The following is a 22,756-nucleotide window of genomic DNA, read 5'->3' on the forward strand; positions in this document are numbered from 1 at the left end:
TGTAAGCATTTAGCACTATGAACCTCCCTCTTAGAACTTCCTTTTCCTGCATCCCATAAGTTTTGGTAGGTTGTATTTCAATTTTTATTTGTCTCCAGATATTTTTGATTTCCCTTCTGACATTCTCCTTCAACCACAGGTTGTTCAGGAGAATCCTGTTTAATCCCCATGTATCTGTGAATTTTCCAATTTTCTTCTCTTGTTAATTGAGGTATAACTGACATACAACATAATATTAGCTTCAGGTTTACAACATAATGATTTGATATTGGTATATAACATATAATGATCACAAGTCTAGTTAATGTCCATTGCCATACAAAGTACACAATTTTTTTCTTGTGATGAGAACCTTTGAGATTTACTCTTTTAGTAACTTTCAAATATGTAAAACAGTATTATTAACTATAGTCACAATGCTGTGTATTACATCCCCAGGACTTACTTATTTTATAACTGGAAGTTTGTATTTTTTGACTCCCTTCAACCATTTCACTAACCCCCATACCCTGCCTATGGCAACCACCAATCTGTTCTCTGTATCTATGAGCTTGGTTTTTTGTTCATTTGTTGTTTAGATTCAACATGTAAGTGAGATCATATGGTATTTCTTTCTCTGTCTGACTTATTTCACTTAGCATGATGCCTTCAAGATACATTCATGTTGTCACAAACAGCAATACTTCATTCTTTTTTATGGCTGAATAATATTCCATTGTACATATATACTACATCTTCTTTAGCCATCCAACCATCAATGGACACTTGGGTTGTTTCCTTATCTTGGTGATTGTAAATAATGTTGCAGTGAACATAGGGGTGTATGTATCTTTTCAAGTTAAGTGTTTTTGTTTTCTTAATATACCTAGAAGTGGAATGGCTGGATCATATGGTAGTTCTATTTTTAATTCTTTGAGGAACTTCCACACTGTTTTCCCCAGTGGCTGCACCAATTTACATTCCCATCAACAGTGCAAAAGGGTTCCCTTTTCTCTGCATCCTCACCAACACTTGTTATTTCTTGTCTTTTTGAAAAAAGCCACTCTAACAGGTATGAGGTGATAATTTTCCAGTTTTCTTCTTGTAACTGATTTCTAGTTTCATACCACTGTGGTCAGAAAAGATACCTGTTATGATTTCAACCTTCTTAAATTTATTAAGAGTTTCTTTGTGGCCTAACATATAATCTATTCTCCAGAGTGTTCCACGTGTGCTCTAGAGGAATGTGTATTCTGGTGCTGTTAGATGGAATGTTTCTAAACATCTCTTAAGTCCACCTACTGGAGTACTCTAATATGTAGTTTAAGTCCAATATTTACTTACTGATTTTTGCCTGGGTGATCTATCCACTACTGAAAGTGGGGTACTTAAGTCCCTACTATTGTTGTATTGTTGTCTATTACTCTCTCCAGGCCTATTAATATTTGCATCACATATGGAGGTGCTCCTATGTTGGGTGTATAAACAAAATTATATCTTCTTCGACTGACTCCATTATCATTATATAATGACCTTTTTTTGTCTCTTGTTACAGTCTGCAGCTTAGAATCTATTTTGTTTCATATAAGTATAGCTTCCCTGCTTTCTTTCAGTTTCCATCCATATGGAATACATTTTTCTATCCCTTTACTTTCTCTTTTTTTTCATATTTTTTTTTATTTTACAAATTTAATCAGTTATACATATACATATGTTCCCATATCCCCTCCCTTTTGCGTCTCCCTCCCACCCTCCCTATCCCACCCCTCCAGGCGGTCACAAAGAACCGAGCTGATCTCCCTGTGCTATGCGGCTGCTTCCCACTAGCTATCTACCTTACGTTTGGTAGTGTATATATGTCCATGCCACTCTTTCACTTTGTCACAACTTACCCTTCCCCCTCCCCATATCCTCAAGTCCATTCTCTAGTAGGTCTGTGTCTTTATTCCTGTCTTACCCCTATGTTCTTCATGACATTTTTTTTTCTTAAATTCCATATATATGTGTCAGCATACAGTATTTGTCTTTCTCTTTCTGACTTACTTCACTCTGTATGACAGACTCTAGGTCCATCCACCTCATTACAAATAGCTCAATTTCATTTCTTTTTATGGCTGAGTAATATTCCATTGTATATATGTGCCACATCTTCTTTACCCATTCATCCGATGATGGACACTTAGGTTGTTTCCATCTCCGGGCTATTGTAAATAGGGCTGCTATGAACATTTTGGTACATGTCTCTTTTTGAATTATGGTTTTCTCAGGGTATATGCCCAGTAGTGGGATTGCTGGGTCATATGGTAGTTCTATTTGTAGTTTTTTAAGGAACCTCCATACCGTTCTCCATAGTGGCTGCACCAATTCACATTCCCACCAGCAGTGCAAGCGTGTTCCCCTTTTTCCACACCCTCTCCAGCATTTATTGTTTCTAGATTTTTTGATGATGGCCATTCTGACTGGTGTGAGATGATATCTCATTGTAGTTTTGATTTGCATTTCTCTAATGAGTAAAGATGTTGAGCATCCTTTCATGTGTTTGTTGGAAGTCTGTATATCTTCTGTGGAGAAATGTCTATTTAGGTCTTCTGCCCATTTTTGGATTGGGTTGTTTGTTTTTTTGCTATTGAGCTGCATGAGCTGCTTATAAATTTTGGAGATTAATCCTTTGTCAGTTGCTTCATTTGCAAATATTTTCTCCCATTCTGAGGGTTGTCTTTTGGTCTTGTTTATGGTTTCCTTTGCTGTGCAAAAGCTTTTAAGTTTCATTAGGTCCCATGTGTTTATTTTTGTCTTTATTTCCATTTCTCTAGGAGGTGGGTCAAAAAGGATCTTGCTGTGATTTATGTCATAGAGTGTTCTGCCTATGTTTTCCTCTAAGAGTTTGATAGTTTCTGGCCTTACATTTAGGTCTTTAATCCATTTTGAGCTTATTTTTGTGTATGGTGTTAGGGAGTGATCTAATCTCATACTTTTACATGTCCCTGTCCAGTTTTCCCAGCACCACTTATTGAAGAGACTGTCCTTTCTCCACTGTACATTCCTGCCTCCTTTATCAAAGATAAGATGACCATATGTCCGTGGGTTTATCTCTGGGCTTTCTATCCTGTTCCATTGATCTATCTTTCTGTTTTTGTGCCAGTACCATACTGTCTTGATTACTGTAGCTTTGTAGTATAGTCTGAAGTCAGGGAGCCTGATTCCTCCAGCTCCATTTTTCGTTCTCAAGATTGCTTTGGCTATTCGGGGTCTTTTGTGTTTCCATACAAATTGTGAAATTTTTTGTTCTAGTTCTGTGAAAAATGCCAGTGGTAATTTGATAGGGATTGCATTGAATCTGTAGATTGCTTTGGGTAGTAGAGTCATTTTCACAATGTTGATTCTTCCAATCCAAGAACATGGTACATCTCTCCATCTATTTGTATCATCCTTAATCTCTTTCATCAGTGTCTTATAATTTTCTGCATACAGGTCTTTTGTCTCCTTAGGTAGGTTCATTCCTAGATATTTTATTCTCTTTGTTGCAATGGTAAATGGGAGTGTTTCCTTGATTTCACTTTCAGATTTTTCATCATTAGTATATAGGAATGCCAGAGATTTCTGTGCATTAATCCTGTATCCTACAACTTCACCATATTCATTGATTAGCTCCAGTAGTTTTCTGGTAGCAACTCTAGGATTCTCTATGTATAGTATCATGTCATCTGCAAACAGTGACAGCTTTACTTCTTCTTTTCCCATTTGGATTCCTTTTATATCTTTTTCTTCTCTGATTGCTGTGGCTAAAACTTCCAAAACTATGTTGAATAAGAGTGGTGAGGGCCTCCCTGGTGGCGCAAGTGGTTAAGAGTCCGCCTGCCGATGCAGGGGATACGGGTTCGTGCCCCGGTCTGGGAGGATCCCATATGCCGCGGAGCGGCTGGGCCCGTGAACCATGGCCGCTGGGCCTGCGCATCCAGAGCCTGTGCTCCGCAACGGGAGAGGCCACAACAGTGAGAGGCCCACATACCGCAAAAAGAAAAAAAAAAAAAAAAAAAAAAAAAAAAAAAAAAAAAAAAAAAAGAGTGGTGAGAGTGGGCAACCTTGTCTTGTTCCTGATCTTAGTGGAAATGGTTTCAGTTTTTCACCATTGAGGACGATGCTGGCTCTGCGTTTGTCATGTATGGCCTTTATTATGTTGAGGAAAGTTCCCTCTATGCCTACTTTCTGCAGGGTTTTTATCATAAATGGGTGTTGAATTTTGTCAAAAGCTTTCTCTGCATCTATTGAGATGATCATATGGTTTTTCTCCTTCAGTTTGTTAATATGGTGTATCACGTTGATTGATTTGCGTATATTGAAGAATCCTTGCATTCCTGGAATAAACCCCACTTGATCATGGTGTATGATCCTTTTAATGTGCTGTTGGATTCTGTTTGCTAGTATTTTGTTGACGATTTTTGCATCTATGTTCATCAGTGATATTGGCCTGTAGTTTTCTTTCTTTGTGACATCCTTGTCTGGTTTTGGTATCAAGGTGATGGTGGCCTCATAGAATGAGTTTGGGAGTGTTCCTCCCTCTGCTATATTTTGGAAGAGTTTGAGAAGGATAGGTGTTAGCTCTTCTCTAAATGCTTGATAGAATTCACCTGTGAACCCATCTGGTCCTGGGCTTTTGTTTGTTGGAAGATTTTTTATCACAGTTTCAATTTCAGTGCTTGTGATTGGTCTGTTCATATTTTCTATTTCTTCCTGATTCAGTCTTGGCAGGTTGTGCATTTCTAAGAATTTGCCCATTTCTTCCAGGTTGTCCATTTTATTGGCATAGAGTTGCTTATAGTAATCTCTCATGATCTTTTGTATTTCTGCAGTGTCAGTTGTTATTTCTCCTTTTTCATTTCTAATTCTATTGATTTGAGTCTTCTCCCTTTTTTTCTTGATGAGTCTGGCTAATGGTTTATCAATTTTGTTTATCTTCTCAAAGAACCAGCTTTTAGTTTTATTGATCTTTGCTATCGTTTCCTTCATTTCTTTTTCATTTATTTCTGATCTGATTTTTATGATTTCTTTCCTTCTGCTAACTTTGGGATGTTTTTGTTCTTCTTTCTCTAATTGCTTTAGGTGCAAGGTTAGGTTGTTTATTCGAGATGTTTCCTGTTTCTTAAGATGGGATTGTATTGCCATAAACTTCCCTCTTAGAACTGCTTTTGCTGCATCCCATAGGTTTTGGGTCGTCGTGTCTCCATTGTCATTTGGTTCTAGGTATTTTTTAATTTCCTCTTTGATTTCTTCAGTGATCACTTCGTTATTAAGTAGTGTATTGTTTAGCCTCCATGTGTTTGTATGTTTTACAGCTCTTTTCCTGTAATTGATATCTAGTCTCATAGCATTGTGGTCGGAAAAGATACTTGATACAATTTCAATTTTCTTAAATTTACCAAGGCTTGATTTGTGACCCAAGATATGATCTATCCTGGAGAATGTTCCATGAGCACTTGAGAAAAATGTGTATTCTGTTGTTTTTGGATGGAATGTCCTATAAGTATCAATTAAGTCCATCTTGTTTAATGTATCATTTAAAGCTTGTGTTTCCTTATTTATTTTCATTTTGGATGACCTGTCCATTGGTGAAAGTGGGGTGTTAAAGTCCCCTACTATGATTGTGTTACTGTCGATTTCTCCTTTTATGGCTGTTAATATTTGCCTTATGTATTGGGGTGATCCTATGTTTGGTGCATAAATATTTACAATTGTTATATCTTCTTCTTGGATTGATCCCTTGATCATTATGTAGTGTCCTTCTTTGTCTCTTGTAGTAGTCTTTATTTTAAAGTCTATTTTGTCTGATATGAGAATTGCTACTCCAGCTTTCTTTTGGTTTCCATTTGCATGGAATATCTTTTTCCATCCCCTTACTTTCAGTCTGTATGTGTCTCTAGGTCTGAAGTGGGTCTCTTGTAGACAGCATATATATGGGTCTTGTTTTTGTATCCATTCAGCCAGTCTGTGTCTTTTGGTGGGAGCATTTAGTCCATTTACATTTAAGGTAATTATTGATATGTATGTTCCTATTCCCATTTTCTTAATTGTTTTGGGTTCGTTATTGTAGTTCTTTTCCTTCTGTTGTGTTTCTTGCCTAGAGAAGTTCCTTTAGCATTTGTTGTAAAGCTGGTTTGGTGGTGCTGAACTCTCTCAGCTTTTGCTTGTCTGTAAACGTTTTAATTTCTCCATCAAATCTGAATGAGATCCTTGCTGGGTAGAGTAATCTTGGTTGCAGGTTTTTCTCCTTCATCACTTTAATTATGTCCTGCCACTCCCTTCTGGCTTGTAGAGTTTCTGCTGAGAGATCAGCTGTTATCCTGATGGGGATTCCCTTGTGTGTTATTTGTTGTTTTTGCCTTGCTGCTTTTAATATGATTTCTTTGTGTTTAATTTTTGACAGTTTGATTAATATGTGTCTTGGTGTATTTCTCCTTGGATTTATTCTGTATGGGACTCTCTGTGCCTCCTGGACTTGATCAACTATTTCCTTTCCCATATTAGGGAAGTTTTCAACTATAATCTCTTCAAATATTTTCTCAGTCCCTTTCTTTTTCTCTTCTTCTTCTGGAACCCCTATAATTCGAATGTTGGTGCGTTTAATGTTGTCCCAGAGGTCTCTGAGACTGTCCTCTGTTCTTTTCATTCTTTTTTCTTTATTTTGCTCTGCAGCAGTTATTTCCACTATTTTATCTTCCACCTCACTTATCCGTTCTTCTGCCTCAGTTATTCTGCTATTGATCCCATCTAGAGTATTTTTTATTTCATGTATTGTGTTTTTAATCGATGCTTGATTCATCTTTAGTTCTTCTAGGTCCTTGTTAACTGTTTCTTGCATTTTGTCTATTCTATTTCCAAGATTTTGGATCATCTTTACCATCATTATTCTGAATTCTTTTTCAGGTAGACTGCCTATTACCTCTTCATTTGTTAGGTCTGGTGGGTTTTTATCTTGCTCCTTCTCCTGCTGTGTGTTTTTCTGTCTTCTCATTTTGCTTATGTTACTGTGTTTGGGGTCTCCTTTTTGCAGGCTGCAGGTTTGTAGTTCCCGTTGTTTTTGGTGTCTGTCCCCAGTGGCTAAGGTTGGTTTAGTGGGTTGTGCGGGCTTCTTGGTGGAGGGGACTACTGCCTGTGTTCTGGTGGATGAGGCTGGATCTTGTCTTTCTGGTGGGCAGGTCCACGTCTGGTGGTGTGTTTTGGGGTGTCTGAGGACTTTTTATGATTTTAGGCCACCTCTCTGCTAATGGGTGGCCTTATGTTCCTGTCTTGCTAGTTGTTTGGCATAGGGTGTCCAGCACTGTAGCTTGCTGGTCGTTGAGTGAAGCTGGGTGCTGGTGTTGAGATGGAGATCTCTGGAAGATTTTCGCCGTTTGATATTATGTGGAGCTGGGAGGTCTCTTGTGGACCAGTGTCCTGAAGTTGGCTCTCCCACCTCAGGGGCACAGCACTGACTCCTGGCTCCTCAATTTGGGATGATTTGTTGTCTATTCATGTATTCCACAGATGCAGGGTACATCAAGTTGATTGTGGAGCTTTAATCCGCTGCTTCTGAGGTTGCTGGGAGAGGTTTCCCTTTCTCTTCTTTGTTCTCACAGCTCCTGGGTCTCAGGTTTGGACTTGGCCCCGCCTCTGCGTGTAGGTCGCCAGAGGGCGTCTGTTCTTCGCTCAGACAGGACAGGGTTAAAGGAGCAGCCTCTTCGGGGGCTCTGGCTCACTCAGGCCGGGCGGGAGGGAGGGGCACGGAGTGCGGGGCGAGCCTGCGGCGGCAGAGGTCGGCGTGACGTTGCACCAGCCCGAGGCGCGCCGTGCGTTCTCCCAGGGAAGCCGCCCCTGGATCCCGGGACCCCGGCAGTGGCAGGCTGCACAGGCTCCCGGAAGGGCGGCGTGGACAGTGACCTGCGCTCGCACACAGGCTTCTTGGTGGCGGCAGCAGCAGCCCCAGCGTCCCACGCCCGTCTCTGGGCTCCGCGCTTTCAGCCGCGACTCGCGCCCGTCTCTGGAGTTCCGTTACGCGGCGCTCTTAATCCCCTCTCCTCGCGCACCAGGAAACCAAGAGGGAAGAAAAAGTCTCCTGCCTCTTCGGCAGCTCCAGAGTTTTCCCGGACTCCCTCCCGGCTAGCTGTGGCACATTAGCCCCCTTCAGGCTGAGTTCTCGCCGCCAGCCCCAGTCCTCTCGCTGCGCTCTGACCGAAGCCCGAGCCTCAGCTCCAGCGCCACCCACCCCGGCGGGGGAGTAGACAAGCCTCTCGGGCTGGTGAGTGCCGCTCGGCACCGCTCCTCTGTGCGGGAATCTCTCCGCTTTACCCTACCCAGGTATGTGGGGGAGTTTCTTGCCTTTTGGGAGGTCTGGGGTCTTCTGCCAGCGTTCAGTAGGTGTTCTGTAGGAGTTGTTCCACGTGTAGCTGTATTTCTGGTGTATCTCTATCCCTTTACTTTCAAAGTGTGTGTTTCCTTAAAGCTGAAGTGAGTCTCTTGCAGGCAACATACAGTGAGTCTTGTGTTTTATCCATTCAGCTACTCTACATGTTTTCATTGCAGAATATAGTCCATTTCCATATAAAGTAATTATTGATAGGTATAGGCTTCCTATTGCCATTTTGTTGCTGTCTGGCTGTTTTGTATTTCAATTGTTCCCTTCTTCTCTTCTTCTCTTCCTCTCTTTGTGATTTGATGATTTTTCTATTAATCTTTTGTATATCTATGATAGGTTTTTGTTTTCGATTACCTAATAGTAATCTTACATAAGACGTCGAGCCCAGCAGAGCTCAGCACAGAGGGAGCAGTCAGAATTGCTCATCTCCCAGTCTTTCCCTAAAAGAGGTCTATTTTCATACTTTAAAAGCTGCTGTCTAATGCTCAGGATCCTAACTTGGCAGACATCCAGGGGCTAACTGCAATCCTCCTAGGAGATCAGGGAAGCCAGCAGATACCGCCTCTGCCTTCTCCCACTAGCCCACTCCAAATCTCCAGTATTTCCACACAGAATCAGCTTGTACACACATCTGGTACCCCAGATTTCATGGATGCCACTCAAGAAATGGGCCCCTGGCTTGCCTGGCTTTGAAAGTCAACAGGGCTTGCACTGACAAATCCCACAGGACTATGGCAAACAATGAAGCAGTTTTTAATGGGTACAGGAGGAACTTCTTTCACAGCTATAAGCTGGGTCCAGAGCAGAAGGAGCAGGCAAAAAAGGCCTATCTCTAAGATTCTCCATAGAAGGGCTCAAACTACATGTATATTCCCTGCTGCCTGGGGGTCTGACTTCCAAACAGCCTTCACCTAGGTACCGACTGCAATCCTCCTCTATGGAACACTTGACAAATCCTGGCACACACTCAACTACTGGGAGCAAGAAGAACAAAGAAGGCAGCTTGGACAATCACAAAGGTTTGAGGGACAACCAAGAGCTCACGCCAAGCTGAATGCTAAGGTTCATATCCTACACAAGACTCCTCTGTCAAGACTGGGAGAGGTGGCTGTTTTATCTAATGCACAGAAACCAACACAGAAGAGTCAAGGAAAATGAAGAAACAAGGGAATATGTTTCAAACAAACAAACCAAAAAAAACCCTCCAGAAACAGACTTCATAATGAAACAAAGATACATAATTTCCGTGATTAAGAGTTCAAAACAACAATCATAAATGTGCTCACTGACGTCAGGAGAACAATGCATGAACAAAGTGAGAATTTCAACAACAACAAAAATAAAAAGAGAACAAAGTACCAAACAGAAATCAGAGAGCCGAAGAAAGCAGTAACTGAAATAAAGAATTCAATAGAGGGGTACAAGAGTACACTAAATCAAGCGGAAGAAAGGGTCAGCATACTCAAAGACAGGGCAGTAGAATTCATACAGTCAGAGAAACAAAAAGAAAAAACAATAAAAGAAAGTGAAAATAGCTTAAGGGACTCATGAGACACCATCAAGTGGACTACTATTTGCATGACAGTGGTCCCCGAAGGAGAGGATAGAGAGAAAGGAGAAGAAAGCTTATCCCAAAATAATGGCTGAAAACTTCCCCAACCTGGGGAAATAAACAGACATCCAGATCCAGGAAGCCCAGAAACTTCCAAAAAAGATGAATCCAAAAGGACCCACACCAAGACACATTATAAATAAAATGTCAGAAGTTAAAGACAAGGAGAGAGTCTTGAAAGTAGCAAGAGAAAAACAAGCTGTCTCACACAAGGGAACCCCCATAAGATTATCAGTAGATTTTTCAGCAGAAACCTTGCAGGCCAGAAGGCAGTGACATGATACAGTCAAAGTGCTGAAAGAAAAAACTGCCAACCAAGAATACTCTACCCAGCAAAGCTGTCCTTCAGAATGAAAAGAGAGATAAAGAGTTTTCCATACAAGCAAAAGCTGAAGGAGCTCATCACCACTGTATCAGCCTTAAAAGAAACGTTAAAGGTACTTCCTTCAAGATGAAACAAGAGTGCTAATTAGTAACAGGAAAACATATGAAAGTATAAATCTCACTGGTAAAGATAGATATAGGGTTAATTCAGAATATTCTAATGCTGTAATGGTGGTGAGCAAATCACTTAAAAGCGAAAGTAGTAAAAATAACTAACTATAATAATGTGTTAATGGATATACAAGGTATAAAGATATGCATTGTGACATCACAAACACTAAATGTGCAGAGAAAAAATGTAGAGTTTAAGTACACGGGTTTTTTTGTTTGTTTGTTTGTTTTCTGGTTTTTCTTTTTAGCCACACCACGCAGCATGAAGGATCTTAGTTCCCCAACCAGGGATTCAACCCGAGCCCCCTGCAGTGGAAGCGTGGAGTCTTCACCACTGGACTGCCAGGGAAGTCCCTAAGTACGCATTTAAAGTTTAGTTATTATTAGCTTAAAATACTGTTATAAATATAAGATATTTTTCATAGTAACCTTAAATTGGATTTTATACCTTGAAACTTTTATGTTTCTATTTATGTGAAGTTAGTTTTCCTGAACTTTTAGAACACAGTGATGTTCAGCGTAGTTTTTCTAACTTTACAGAATTCACTCTTCTGTTTTCACATATTAAAAAATATGGTAGCTCCCTTTCTGAGATATCCCAGCTCTTCCTCTGCCCATCCTTATCTGAACCTTCTCTTTCCTTCTCCTTTCATTCCTTAATTTTCCCTACTGTGCCGATTTTTTTTTTTTTTTTTTTTTTTTTTTTTTGCTATACACGGGCCTCTCACTGCTGTGGCCTCTCCCGTTGCGGAGCACAGGCACCGGATGCGCAGGCTCAGCAGTCGTGGCTCACGGGCCCAGCCGCTCTGCGGCATGTGAGATCTTCCCGGACCGGGGCACGAACCCGCGTCCCCTGCATTGGCAGGCGGACTCTCAACCACTGCGCCACCAGGGAAGCCCCTACTGTGCCGAATTTTGATGCTATTCTATTCAACTTTGTCTCTACTCTGTAGTACGCCGTCCTGGTAGAGAACTCTAGCAGGTCTGTTTTGAGAATTCTCTGGAGCCAGACTGCTCTATCCTCTTCTGTCTTTACCACAGACACACTGCACTTGCCTCATATTGGAGTGGGCAACCCCTCACTCTCATTTCAGCTACTGCTCTTAATATAGCCCACTACACTGTCTAGTAAATAGCTGGGGCTATTTTGGAGGTCCCCTGCTTTTAAGTTCAGTGAAATACTTTACTCACTCTCTCAGCTTACTCTTGCACAGACACTAATACTATGGAGGTCTTGTGGCTGTTAGTGGTCTGCCCTTACCTGCTTTCATTTCTGGATGCCTGAAGTTAACTTTACGGTAAGTATTCAGACTTGCTATCTTGTTCCACTGGTTTCTGTGTGGGTATTCCGACAGAGTCAAAAACCTACGGAGTGGCCATATTCACTTCCTAGAATCCCTCTCAAAGACAAATTTGAAGTTCAAACATAGCAATTATGTTATTATATTCATCATATACTTATCACTTTTTTGACACTTATTTCTAATTATTTTTAAACCATCCTGTTGTGAGTCATTTCATTCTTTTTTTCAACAAGGCAAAAAATTCTCTCACTCCATGATTTTAAAAAGTTCACTTTAATATATTCTTTAAATCTTTCCTGGTTTTCAACACTTATAAATGATTCCTGACTCACAGTTCAGATAAGTTACAAATGTGTACACTTTGAAAAATTCCTTCAACTACCTAAGGCTCCCTGCTTCTACTGAGGTCTTAGAATGAGACCACTAGAAACCTAAATAATCTTCCAAACACAAGAATATAAAGTGTTTTTAAAAATCTGAACAGGACTTCCCTGGTGGCACAGTGGTTAAGAATCGGCCTGCCAATGCTAGGGACACGGGTTTGAGCCCTGGTCCGGGAAGATCCCACATGCCATGGAGCAACTAAGCCTGTGTGCCACAACTACTGAGCCCACATGCCACAACTACTGAAGCCCACGTGCCTAGAGCCCGTGCTCTGCAACAAGAGAAGCCACCACAATGATAAGCCCGCTTGCCACAACTAGAGAAAGACCACATGCAGCCTAAATAAATATTTTTTAAAAATCTGAACATACACAACATTGTAAATCAACTATACTTCAACAAAATTTTTTTTTTAAAATCTGAACATGATCTGAATAGAAATTCCATGTTTATGTACTATAACTTTGTCTTCTGTGAATACTGGGGTATAGCATACATGCAGTAGGTTTTCTCCTGGTCTAGGGTCAGCAAACTAGAGTCCACTGGCTCAAAAAAAGTTTTACTGGAACACAACCTTGCCCATTCCCTTAGCTATTATATATAGCTTCTTTCACACCACAACAGCAGAAGTAAATAGTTGCAACAGAGATATGGCCCACAAAGCCTAAAATATTTACGATCTGGCCCTTCACAGAAAAAATTGGCCAACCCTGTCCTGGTCTACAGATTTATCAAATGAGCTTCCACAAACAGCACCTGGGAGGTAGTTAAGTCTGAACAGGATGACTCTTTGTCACATTAGGTGCCCAGCACATTACAGGATGTTTAGCATCCCTGGCCCCCCAGGAACTAAAATGCTAGTAGTACTCCCAATCCCGGTGTTAACCAAAATTCTCCACACATTTCCAAACACTCTGGAAGAGAATGGAAGCACTATCCCTGGTTGAGAACCACTGCAAAACTAAATTAGCTCAGAGTAAAGAAGGAGAAAATACAACCCATAAATTCTAAGTGCCACCAAGATAGATGAGAAATGTTGTTACCTTTTTAAAAAGCAAACTAAAAATCTATTCTTCTTCCCCTTTGACAGTTAAGCCAATAACATGCTCACTTCTTAATAAAATTAGGTTTTATAATTTGATCACTACATCAAGATATCACAGGGTTGACTTAAAGTTTAAAAATAAATTTATAAGGCAATCTTACCGATTTGTTCCATCCAGATTTGATCTGTGGATGAAATTAAGTTTTGCGTCTGCCCAATAAAGCTTCCGTTCCTCATAATCCAAAGTCAGTCCATTTGGCCAGTAAATTTCAGTGTTTATTATAATGAAGCGACTTGAACCATCCATTCCAGCACGTTCGATCTTTGGTACTTCTCCCCAGTCTGTCCAGTACATGAACCTAAAAATCATGAAAAATAAACCCATGACATAAGCAGGTTAACCACCAAGTATCTTATAATTATCGCTATTGGATAAAGAAAGCTCTCTCAGGAACACTAAAACTGAAACTCCTGGAAACTGTTATCGAAATTTTAATCATCTATCTTTTTGCCACCATGATGGTAATAACTGATTCAAGACAAGCATCATCAGGACACAAGAATCATCTGATCAAAGTTTCTTTGGCAAAAAGGATACCTTACACTGTCTCAATGTATCTCCCCACAAATTACTTATTAATGACAAAGGGGAAAATGGTAACTTTTGAGAAAATAAACTTGGTGGACACCACCTTAACCACATCATCTAAATTAACATCATCATCATCAACAACACTGGCATCATATATGTGATATGCTGGGAAGAACATTCCATCTTTTTTTATATATAAATTTATTTATTTATTTTATTTTTGGCTGCATTGGGTCTTCATTGCTGCACGCGGGCTTTTCTCTGGTTGTGGTGAGCAGGGGCTACTCTGTTGTGGTGCATGGGCTTCTCATTGTGGTGGGTTCTCTTGTTGGGAGCACAGGCTCTAGGTGCATGGGCTTCAGCAGTTGTGGCACACGGGCTCAGTAGTTGTGGCTCGCGGGCTCTAGAGTGCAGGCTCAGTAGTTGTGGCGCATGGGCTTAGTTGCTCCATGGCATGTGGCATCTTCCCGGACCAGGGCTCGAACCCATGTCTCCTGCATTGGCAGGCAGATTCTTAACCACTGCACCACCAGGGAAGCCCCCATACCATCTCTTTTATGTATATTCTCTTACATATTATTTCTGCCCAAAAATGCATAACCTGAATAAAATTATTAAGGAAACAGAGAGTACCAAATTAAACAACATTCTACAAAACAACTGCCTTTGAAAATATCAATGTCATAAAAGTCAAAGAAAGGCAGATGAACTAAGCTAGGTAGGAGGAAAATAAAGAGACACAGTAATGGACTTCCCTGGTGGTCCAGTGGTAAAGAATCCACCTTCCAATGCAGGTGACGCGGGTTCGATCCCTGGTCGGGGAACTAAGATCCCACATGCTGCGGGGCAACTAAGCCCACATGCCACAAACTACAGAGCCCACGTGCCACTAGAGAAGAGAATACCCACAAGCCGCAACTAGAGAGAAGCTCCAGCAGACCACGCGGTAATGAAAAAGATCCCGCATGCCTCCACAAAAAGATCCCACGTGCTGCAACTAAGACCCAACGCAGCCAAAAAAAATAAAGAAAAATAAATAAACAAAGAGAGACAGTAACTATATAAAGTGTATGATTCTGTACTGATCAGTTGGGGAATATGCTACAAAGACATTATTGGGAAACCTGGCAAAATTTGACAGCATGTCAAATTCTATAATAGAAATGTACTAATGTTAATTTCCTAAATATGATCATTGTACTTTGGTTCTGATATTTCAAATAAATCGTGACCAAAAACTTCCCTAATTTGATTTTTAAAATACTAGCCCATACATCCATGAGGTTTAATAAACTCCAAGTATGATAAACCCAGAGATACACAACCATACACATCAGTTAAACTGTTGAAAGACAAAGAAATCGAGAGCACTAAGAAAATCAACTCATCACTTGCAAAGAAACCACAATATAACTAAGAGCTGATTTCTTATCAGAACAATGCAGGGCAGAAAGCAGTAGGATGACACACTAAAAGTGCTAAAAGAAATTAAAATGTCAACCAAGAATCCTACATACAGCAAAACTATCTTTCCAAAATGAAGGTGAAATAAAGACATTCCCAGATAAACAAAGTGAGAGAATTTGTGGCATGTAGATCTGCCTTACAAGAGATACCAAGCATATTCTTCAGGCAAAAAAGAAGTGACCTAGATGTTAACTCAAATCCACATGAAGAAGCAAACAGTACTCATACAGATAATTATGTAGGTAATTATAAAAGACAGTACAAATATATTTTTCCCTTTTCTTCTCTTAATGGATTAAAAAGACAACTGCACAAAAAAGTAATTAAAAACTTGTCTTATTGGACTTGTAACATATAAAGGTGTTATATATATGGAAATAGTAGCATTAAGAAGGGAAAAGGGAAGCAAAATTGAGGCAAGTTACAGCACAAACTAAAGTCACAAGAAGAAATCAAGAGTACCAGAAATGGTAATATGCAGGTTAATATAAAAGGCTTATACATTTTTTCTGTTATTCCCTTAGCGTCTTTAAAAAATGCAAGACTTCCCAGTTCCCAAAGTGTCTTATATACAAAATAACCTTACTAAAGACTAGAAAAGGAACTTCCCTGGTGGCGCAGTGGTTAAGAATCCACCTGCCAATGCAGGGGACATGGGTTCTAGCCCTGGTCTGGGAAGATCCCACATGCCACGGAGCAACTAAGCCCGTGTGCCACAACTAACTACTGAGCCTGCGCTCTACAGCCCGCGAGCCACACCTACTGAGCCCGTGTGCCACGACTACTGAAGCTCACATGCCTAGAGCCCGTGCTCCACAACAAGAGAAGCCAGCACAATGAGAAACCCGTGCACCGCAACCAAGAGTAGCCCCTGCTCACCACAACTTGAGAAAGCCCGCGCCCAGCAACGAAGACCCAATGCAGCCAAAAAAAAAAAAAAGACTGCTTAAAGTGATTATTATGACACAGTATTAATGTTTATAACATACAGAAACATAATATATGACAACAGAAGCAAAACGGACAAGGAAAAACAAAGATCAATACTGGAGCAAAGTTTCCATATTTTATTGGAATTAAATTAGCATTAATCTGAAGTCCATTGTGATTAAAATAGATATTAGGGCTTCCCTGGTGGCGCAGTGGTTGGGAGTCCGCCTGCCGATGCAGGGGACGCGGGTTCGTGCCCCGGTCTGGGAAGATCCCACATGCCGCGGAGCGGCTGGGCCCGTGAGCCATGGCCGCTGAGCCTGCGCGTCTGGAGCCTGTGCTCCGCGACGGGAGAGGCCATGGCAGTGAGAAGCCCACATAATGCAAAAAAAAAAAAAAAAAATAGATATTATAATCCCTACAACAAATACTAAGAAAATATCTAAGAAATTATAGTTAAGAATTCAACAAAGGAATTAAAATGATACCCTAGAAAACATCTGCTTAATAAAAACAGAGGCAGTTAAGTTGAAGCAAAGTAACAAGAAAAAAAGACGTAAGGAAAACAAAATGACAGACATGACTACACTCAAGTAAATAACAACATTAAAATATAAATGGATTAAAGATTCCATTCAAAAAAGAAATTGTCAGAGGGCAAAGCCAACAGCTATTTGGGAAGGAAAAACTGACAGGACTTGGCTTGAGGAGTGAGGGAAGAGCAGGAACTGAGGATGATTTCTAGGTCTCTGGCCAAAAAGTGATGCCTTAAAAGAGGTAAATATTAATACACATCAAAATAAATACACAGCTATTAAAATAAAAGATGTTCAACCACATACCACCTACTGGTATGAATGTCGTATTTCGGATATCACCGTAACAGAGAAATGTTCTTTTGTTGTAACTGTTCAATTATAAATTGTATAATTTATAATTACAAGTCCTTTAAGTGTGGTAAAGTTGGATTATAAGATAGTGTAGCAGTGATTTAGACCACAGATTTCAGAGCTCAGTTCTGCCACTTCCCAGACACATGATCTTGAGGGAGCTACTTCACCTCTCTGTCCCTCATATTCCTTATAACATGAGGATTCAAAAACAGATCTACTTCATAGGGTTTCTGCAAGAATTAAAGCAGTTAATATATGCAAAGCACGTAGAAGCTCTATATATGCTTTAGCTACTGCTGTTTATGTCATAAATCCCTTGTTTGTGGCTTCTCACTTTTAGAATGAAGAGCAAAATCATTAACATAATCTTTAACTCTGTACTATCTGGCTCCTACCCATCTCTCCAGTTTCAATTAATGCCACTCTTCACCTCATTTATTATATGCCAGGTACCACACTCCCTGGCAGTATAGGGCTTTCTCTCTACCTATTATCTTCCTCTTTCAGAGTTCCGCTTAAATCATGTTTCCTCTACGAGGCCTTCCCTTAAATCCCAAATTAGGTTATACCGTCCCTCAAAAGCTCTCAGACTACCTTATATTCATAGCATTACAACTATCAATATAATTATTTGCTTAATGTTTACTGTTTATTACCTCTAACTTACACATTTATGTTTCATGCAATTTCTGGATTAGGACAAGATTTTTAAAAGTAAATGAAGGATAAATTTTCCATCTTCTGATTTGGTAAAGTATTCCTTTTGCTAAGGCATACAAATACCTCATTCTTAATAATGCTATATTACATGAAAGAACTCTTGTCTACAACAGCCAGCAGAAAAGAAATAATACATTTGAAGAATAAGTTGGCAGAGAAACTAACTAGAGATTTCCAATGATCACAGACTGAATTTGGTGGCAGCGTTTCATTATGTAGTTTGACATGCTAATGTCATGTCTCAGTTGCCTGAGTGCCAACTGTTTACAGGTCATTCTATCAGTAAATATTTTAGCAACGTTCCAGCTAACAGCTCACCTCTGGTTTATTTTTCACAACGTTAAAAATAAGAAAGCTGGAATGAATTTATGATAAGAATTTAGATCTCTCACCACAAGAAGAGTTTTAAAAAGAGAGCAACCAGTCAATGACAAAATATTAAATCAACCCATGCACCTTTTGATCTTTTATTATTGTACAATCCAAGTCCAAGGTCTTCCTAGCCTCATTTTTTTTCTTTTTTCATATTGAAGTATAATTGACATATAACATCACGTATGTTTAAGATGTACAACATACTGGTTTGATACAGATTTATATATTGAAATATTATTACCACCATAGCATTAGCTAACACCCCTACCACATCACATAATTATCATTTCTTTTGTGCAGTGGGAACAATTAAGATCTAGTCTCTTAGCAACTTTGAAGTTTATAATATAGTATTGTTTACTATAATCACTATGTTGTACAATAGATCTCAAGGACTTATATATCTACTAGTTCTAAGTTTGTACCCTTAAACAACACATCTCCAATTCCTCCAGCCCCCAGCTTCTGGTAACCACTATTCTACTCCGCTTTTATAGGTCTGGCTTTTTTAGAGCCCACATCTAAGTGGTATTATACAAAATTTGTCTTTCTTTGATTGACTTACCTCACTTAGCATAATGCCCTCAAGGCCACCCTATGTTGCCACAAATGGCAAATTTCCTTCTTTCTCAATGGCTAATATTCCATTGTATATATATACTACAACTTCTTTATCCATTCACCATTGAAGAACACTTAGGTTGTTTCTGTATCTTAGCTATTGTGAATAAAGTTGCAATGAACATAGGACTACATGTATGTCTTCAAACTCCTGTTTTCATTTCCAGCAACAGAAATTGGAACTGCACAGGTCCATATATACGCGAATTTTTTTTCAACAATAAACACTACAGTACCACACAATCCATGGTCGGCTGAATCCTTGGCTGTGGATCCTCGGATACAGAGCAACCACATGTGTACAGAGGGCCAACTATAAGTTACATGTGGATTTTCAACTGCACAGAGGGTCGGCATCCCTAACCCCTGTGTGTTGTTCAAGGCTCAACTGTATATCCAAAAGTGGAACTGCTGGATCATATGGCAGTTCTATTTTTAATTTTTTGAAGACCTCCATACTGGTTTCCATAGTAACTGAACCAATTTACATGCCCATCAACAGCGTACAAGGATTCCCTTACCTCCACACCCTCACCAACACTTACCTGTCTTCTTGATGATAACCATTCTAACAGGTGAGAGGTGATATCTCATTGTGGTTTTGCTTTGCACATCCCTGATGATTAGTGATATGCAGCACCTTTTCATGTAGCTAGTGGCCATTTAGATGATTTCTTTTGAAAAGATCTATTTAGGTCCTCTGCCCATTTTTTTAAATTGGATTTTTTTTAAGTTGTATGAGTTCTTTATATATTGTGGATATTAACCCTTATCTAATATATGGTTTGCAAATATTTTCTCCCATTCTGTAAGTTTTTGTTTTGTTTTGTTTTGTTTTGGGGGGACAGTTTCCTTTGCTGTGCAGAAACATTTTAGTATGATGTAGTCCCACTTGTTGATTATTGCTTTTGATGCTTGTGCTGGTCTAAATTTTTTCACTTTTAACTGTGAGTCCTTTCACTGTTTTGGATCTCTATAATGAGTAGGAAAAAGAGGAGGTGGGAAGATAAGCTGAGTATCTGTGTTTATCTTTTCCCCATCAGCTATTATTCCCATAAATTAAGTGCTTGGTTGAGATGTAGTCTTATGCATATGGGCAAAGAACCACCTAAAAATGACAAAATCATGTAGAAGCTTTCTTCAAAAAAAAATTGAAATTTAAACCCTATCTCTACCAAAATACACAATTTCTCAAACTATCTTTAATTGTTAAATGCATATATCATGTAGCAACTCAGAAGCACATTTACCATAAATAAAGCACAAGCAAACTTGAGAATCCCCTGTACAGGCTCCTTCCAGTATCTTGTTTTTAATTTTGTACAGGCAGTCATGGCTCTGCATGGTTCCAATACGTGTGAACTTCAGTTACCACAGTTTAGTTAAATAACATCAGTCCCCGCTCAACATGGTCAAATTTCACTTACCATGGTATATGAACCGCAAGTACACGAAGTACGAATTTCACTGCCAGCTCCACAAATCACTATGTAAATGATGGGTGTGTTTGATGAGCAGTGATCAAGCACAGCCTTCTTTCAAAGTCTATGACTGGCCTCCACCCATCTGCTCTTCAGCTCACACACAGGCAGCAAAGTGCACAGCTGTGCTGCCTCCTTGTACTGATAAACCCATGGAACCTTTTATGACATTGAATTGTCGAAAGGAAACTGGCCAAGAAAGATGAAGGTGCAGCAAAGAAATGAAAAGCAGGAACACAGGAAATGAAATCTGAATTGAACATAAATGGAGTTACAGAAAAAACAGCGGACCATGGGAACGCTGACACCACTCCACACAGATATGCAGCCAGGAGAACTCAGTCAAGGCCAACTTAATAACGTAAACGAGGAAAGTGGCTGCGCCAAAAAGGATAAAGCCACCCCAGAGTGATGCCGGCAAAGACTTCACACTGAAGGGACTCCCTCAGGTAATCCACAACACTGAAAACAAAAAAGCCTAAATATTCTGAAAGCTTGATCCAAACACAGAAAGGAACACAACAATTCACCAAGGCATAGAAACGATGTTTGTTCCGTATAGTAAAGCTGTACAAGGAGAAGACGGCAGCGCACTCTGCTCAAACTACTTTCAATAATATTTCTAATGTTTCAAAGTACAGTATATAAATAAATACTAGTTTTATGTTTCTCCATTTCCCTATACATTTACAGCAGAGAGTAATAATTTTTAATGTTGTGACAAAAAATTTTAAACGTCACAAAAGAACTGTAATTTATATACTAATTATTAAGATTGGTTTGTACAGTTATGGCTTTGTATGGTGTTGCACGTTTTGGTGTTTGTCGAATTTTCCTCCGTAGGAAAAGCTTTTTTTTTTGGATTAACCATTATTTCATTTTCAGCAGTTCACTTCAATGCAGCTAGACTAACACTGAGCACCTACCAAGTGACAAACATCCCTTGAGGTATGGTTCTGGCATTCAAGGAGTTTTCAGAAGAGACAGTGTTCAAATATAAGAGATACAAGAGAGGTAAGCGTGACCTCACTGCTCTGACAGCAACAGAAGAGGGGCTGTGAGTCCAACCAGACATAAAGACACCTGAGTTGTGCCTTGAAGGAGGAGCAGGTTGGTTTATAAGAAATCAGGAGAAAATATTACAAACTGTGTGTAAAACGTACTACATGCATTCCAATATTCTTACATCATAAAATGAAAGGTTTGAGATCAGGCTAGAGAACAAAGGCATCAAATCTCACAAAGAGCCGTACACCTGTACTCAGGAGCTTAAACTTGACACTATAGGTATTTGGGAAACCACTGCTAAGTTGGATTCTTTAGCGGGGGAGGGATGACATGGTCAAACTTGTGCATTTTATACAGATCACACTGGCAGCTTACTAGACTTAAATGAAGAAAAACACAGATACTAGTTAGGAATCTATTTCAATTTTTCCAAGTGAGAAAGGATGAGGAGACAACTAAAGCAAATGGGCAATGGTAGTAGAATAATATAACAGAAATATTCATGTATATAAAGAGTCAGGGCCTTTCTTTAGGCCTAGCCTAAATTCCTAGTTTCATCACCTCGTGTTCCCTACCCTGAATCCTATAGTTAGAGCCCCAAGTTGACAAACTGTTTCCTTCCCCTAACAGCCAACCATCAGTGACTTGGTATGGTACCCTGTTCATAAAGGCTGTGAAGCCTAGTTAGAGCTGTGGGGGGAAACTCAGTGATTTTTAGTCAATGACTTCTACTAAGAACCCAGGGAAATGAGCTAATGCAGGCCTGCCTTTGTTGACCCTACTCTAAACATAGCAACTACAAGCTCTTTCCAAAAGACACCCTGAGTTTTTTGTCCCTATGTTTTCGCACATACTATTTTACTACATCCTAATTAAAAAAGCTAATAACCGGGCTTCCCTGGTGGCGCAGTGGTTGAGAGTCCGCCTGCCGATGTAGGGGACACGGGTTCGTGCCCCGGTCCGGGAAGACCCCACATGGCGCGGAATGGCTAGGCCCATGAGCCATGGCCACAGAGCCTACACATCCGGAGCCTGTGCTCCACAACGGGAGAGGCCACAACAGTGAGAGGCCCGCGTACCACAAAAAAAAAAAAAAAAAAAAAAAAAAAAAAAGCTAATAACCACCATCAATAATTAACTCACAAAACTGCAGCTATTACACATTAACTTCTACTGAGATAGCTACAAATAATCATAAAATTAAACAAAATATATGAGGCAGCTGTTCTAGGAACTGAAAATAAGGCAGCACGAGACCACAAACCATGAGACAAAGGAAACTCACCAGGTGAGCTCCAAAAATCACCCTGACTCAACCTGGTGACAACTCCCCAACCAAAGTGTGGAAAGCTGAAACTGAAATTAGGAACAGTGGTCTCAACAAGCTTAAGGAGGCAGAGAGAATTTGGGGCAAAGAAAAGACTGGAATCTGCAGGGCCCCAAAGAGGAGAAAGTTACAAT

General features: G+C 39.9%; 1 protein-coding gene across 1 annotated transcript in view; it reads right to left on the reverse strand.

Moving 5' to 3' along the window:
• The window catches only part of LRP6 (LDL receptor related protein 6), a 183,878-nt gene that overhangs the window by 93,816 nt on the left and 67,306 nt on the right, over nucleotides 1–22,756 (reverse strand). The window contains exon 3 of the mRNA XM_060112041.1: nucleotides 13,370–13,567. Coding sequence (XP_059968024.1) covers nucleotides 13,370–13,567 — 198 coding nt within the window. The remainder of the gene's footprint in view (nucleotides 1–13,369; nucleotides 13,568–22,756) is intronic.

This window comes from Mesoplodon densirostris, chromosome 11 (genome assembly GCF_025265405.1).
Source record: "Mesoplodon densirostris isolate mMesDen1 chromosome 11, mMesDen1 primary haplotype, whole genome shotgun sequence".
In the NCBI taxonomy this organism is placed as follows: Eukaryota; Metazoa; Chordata; class Mammalia; order Artiodactyla; family Ziphiidae; genus Mesoplodon; species Mesoplodon densirostris.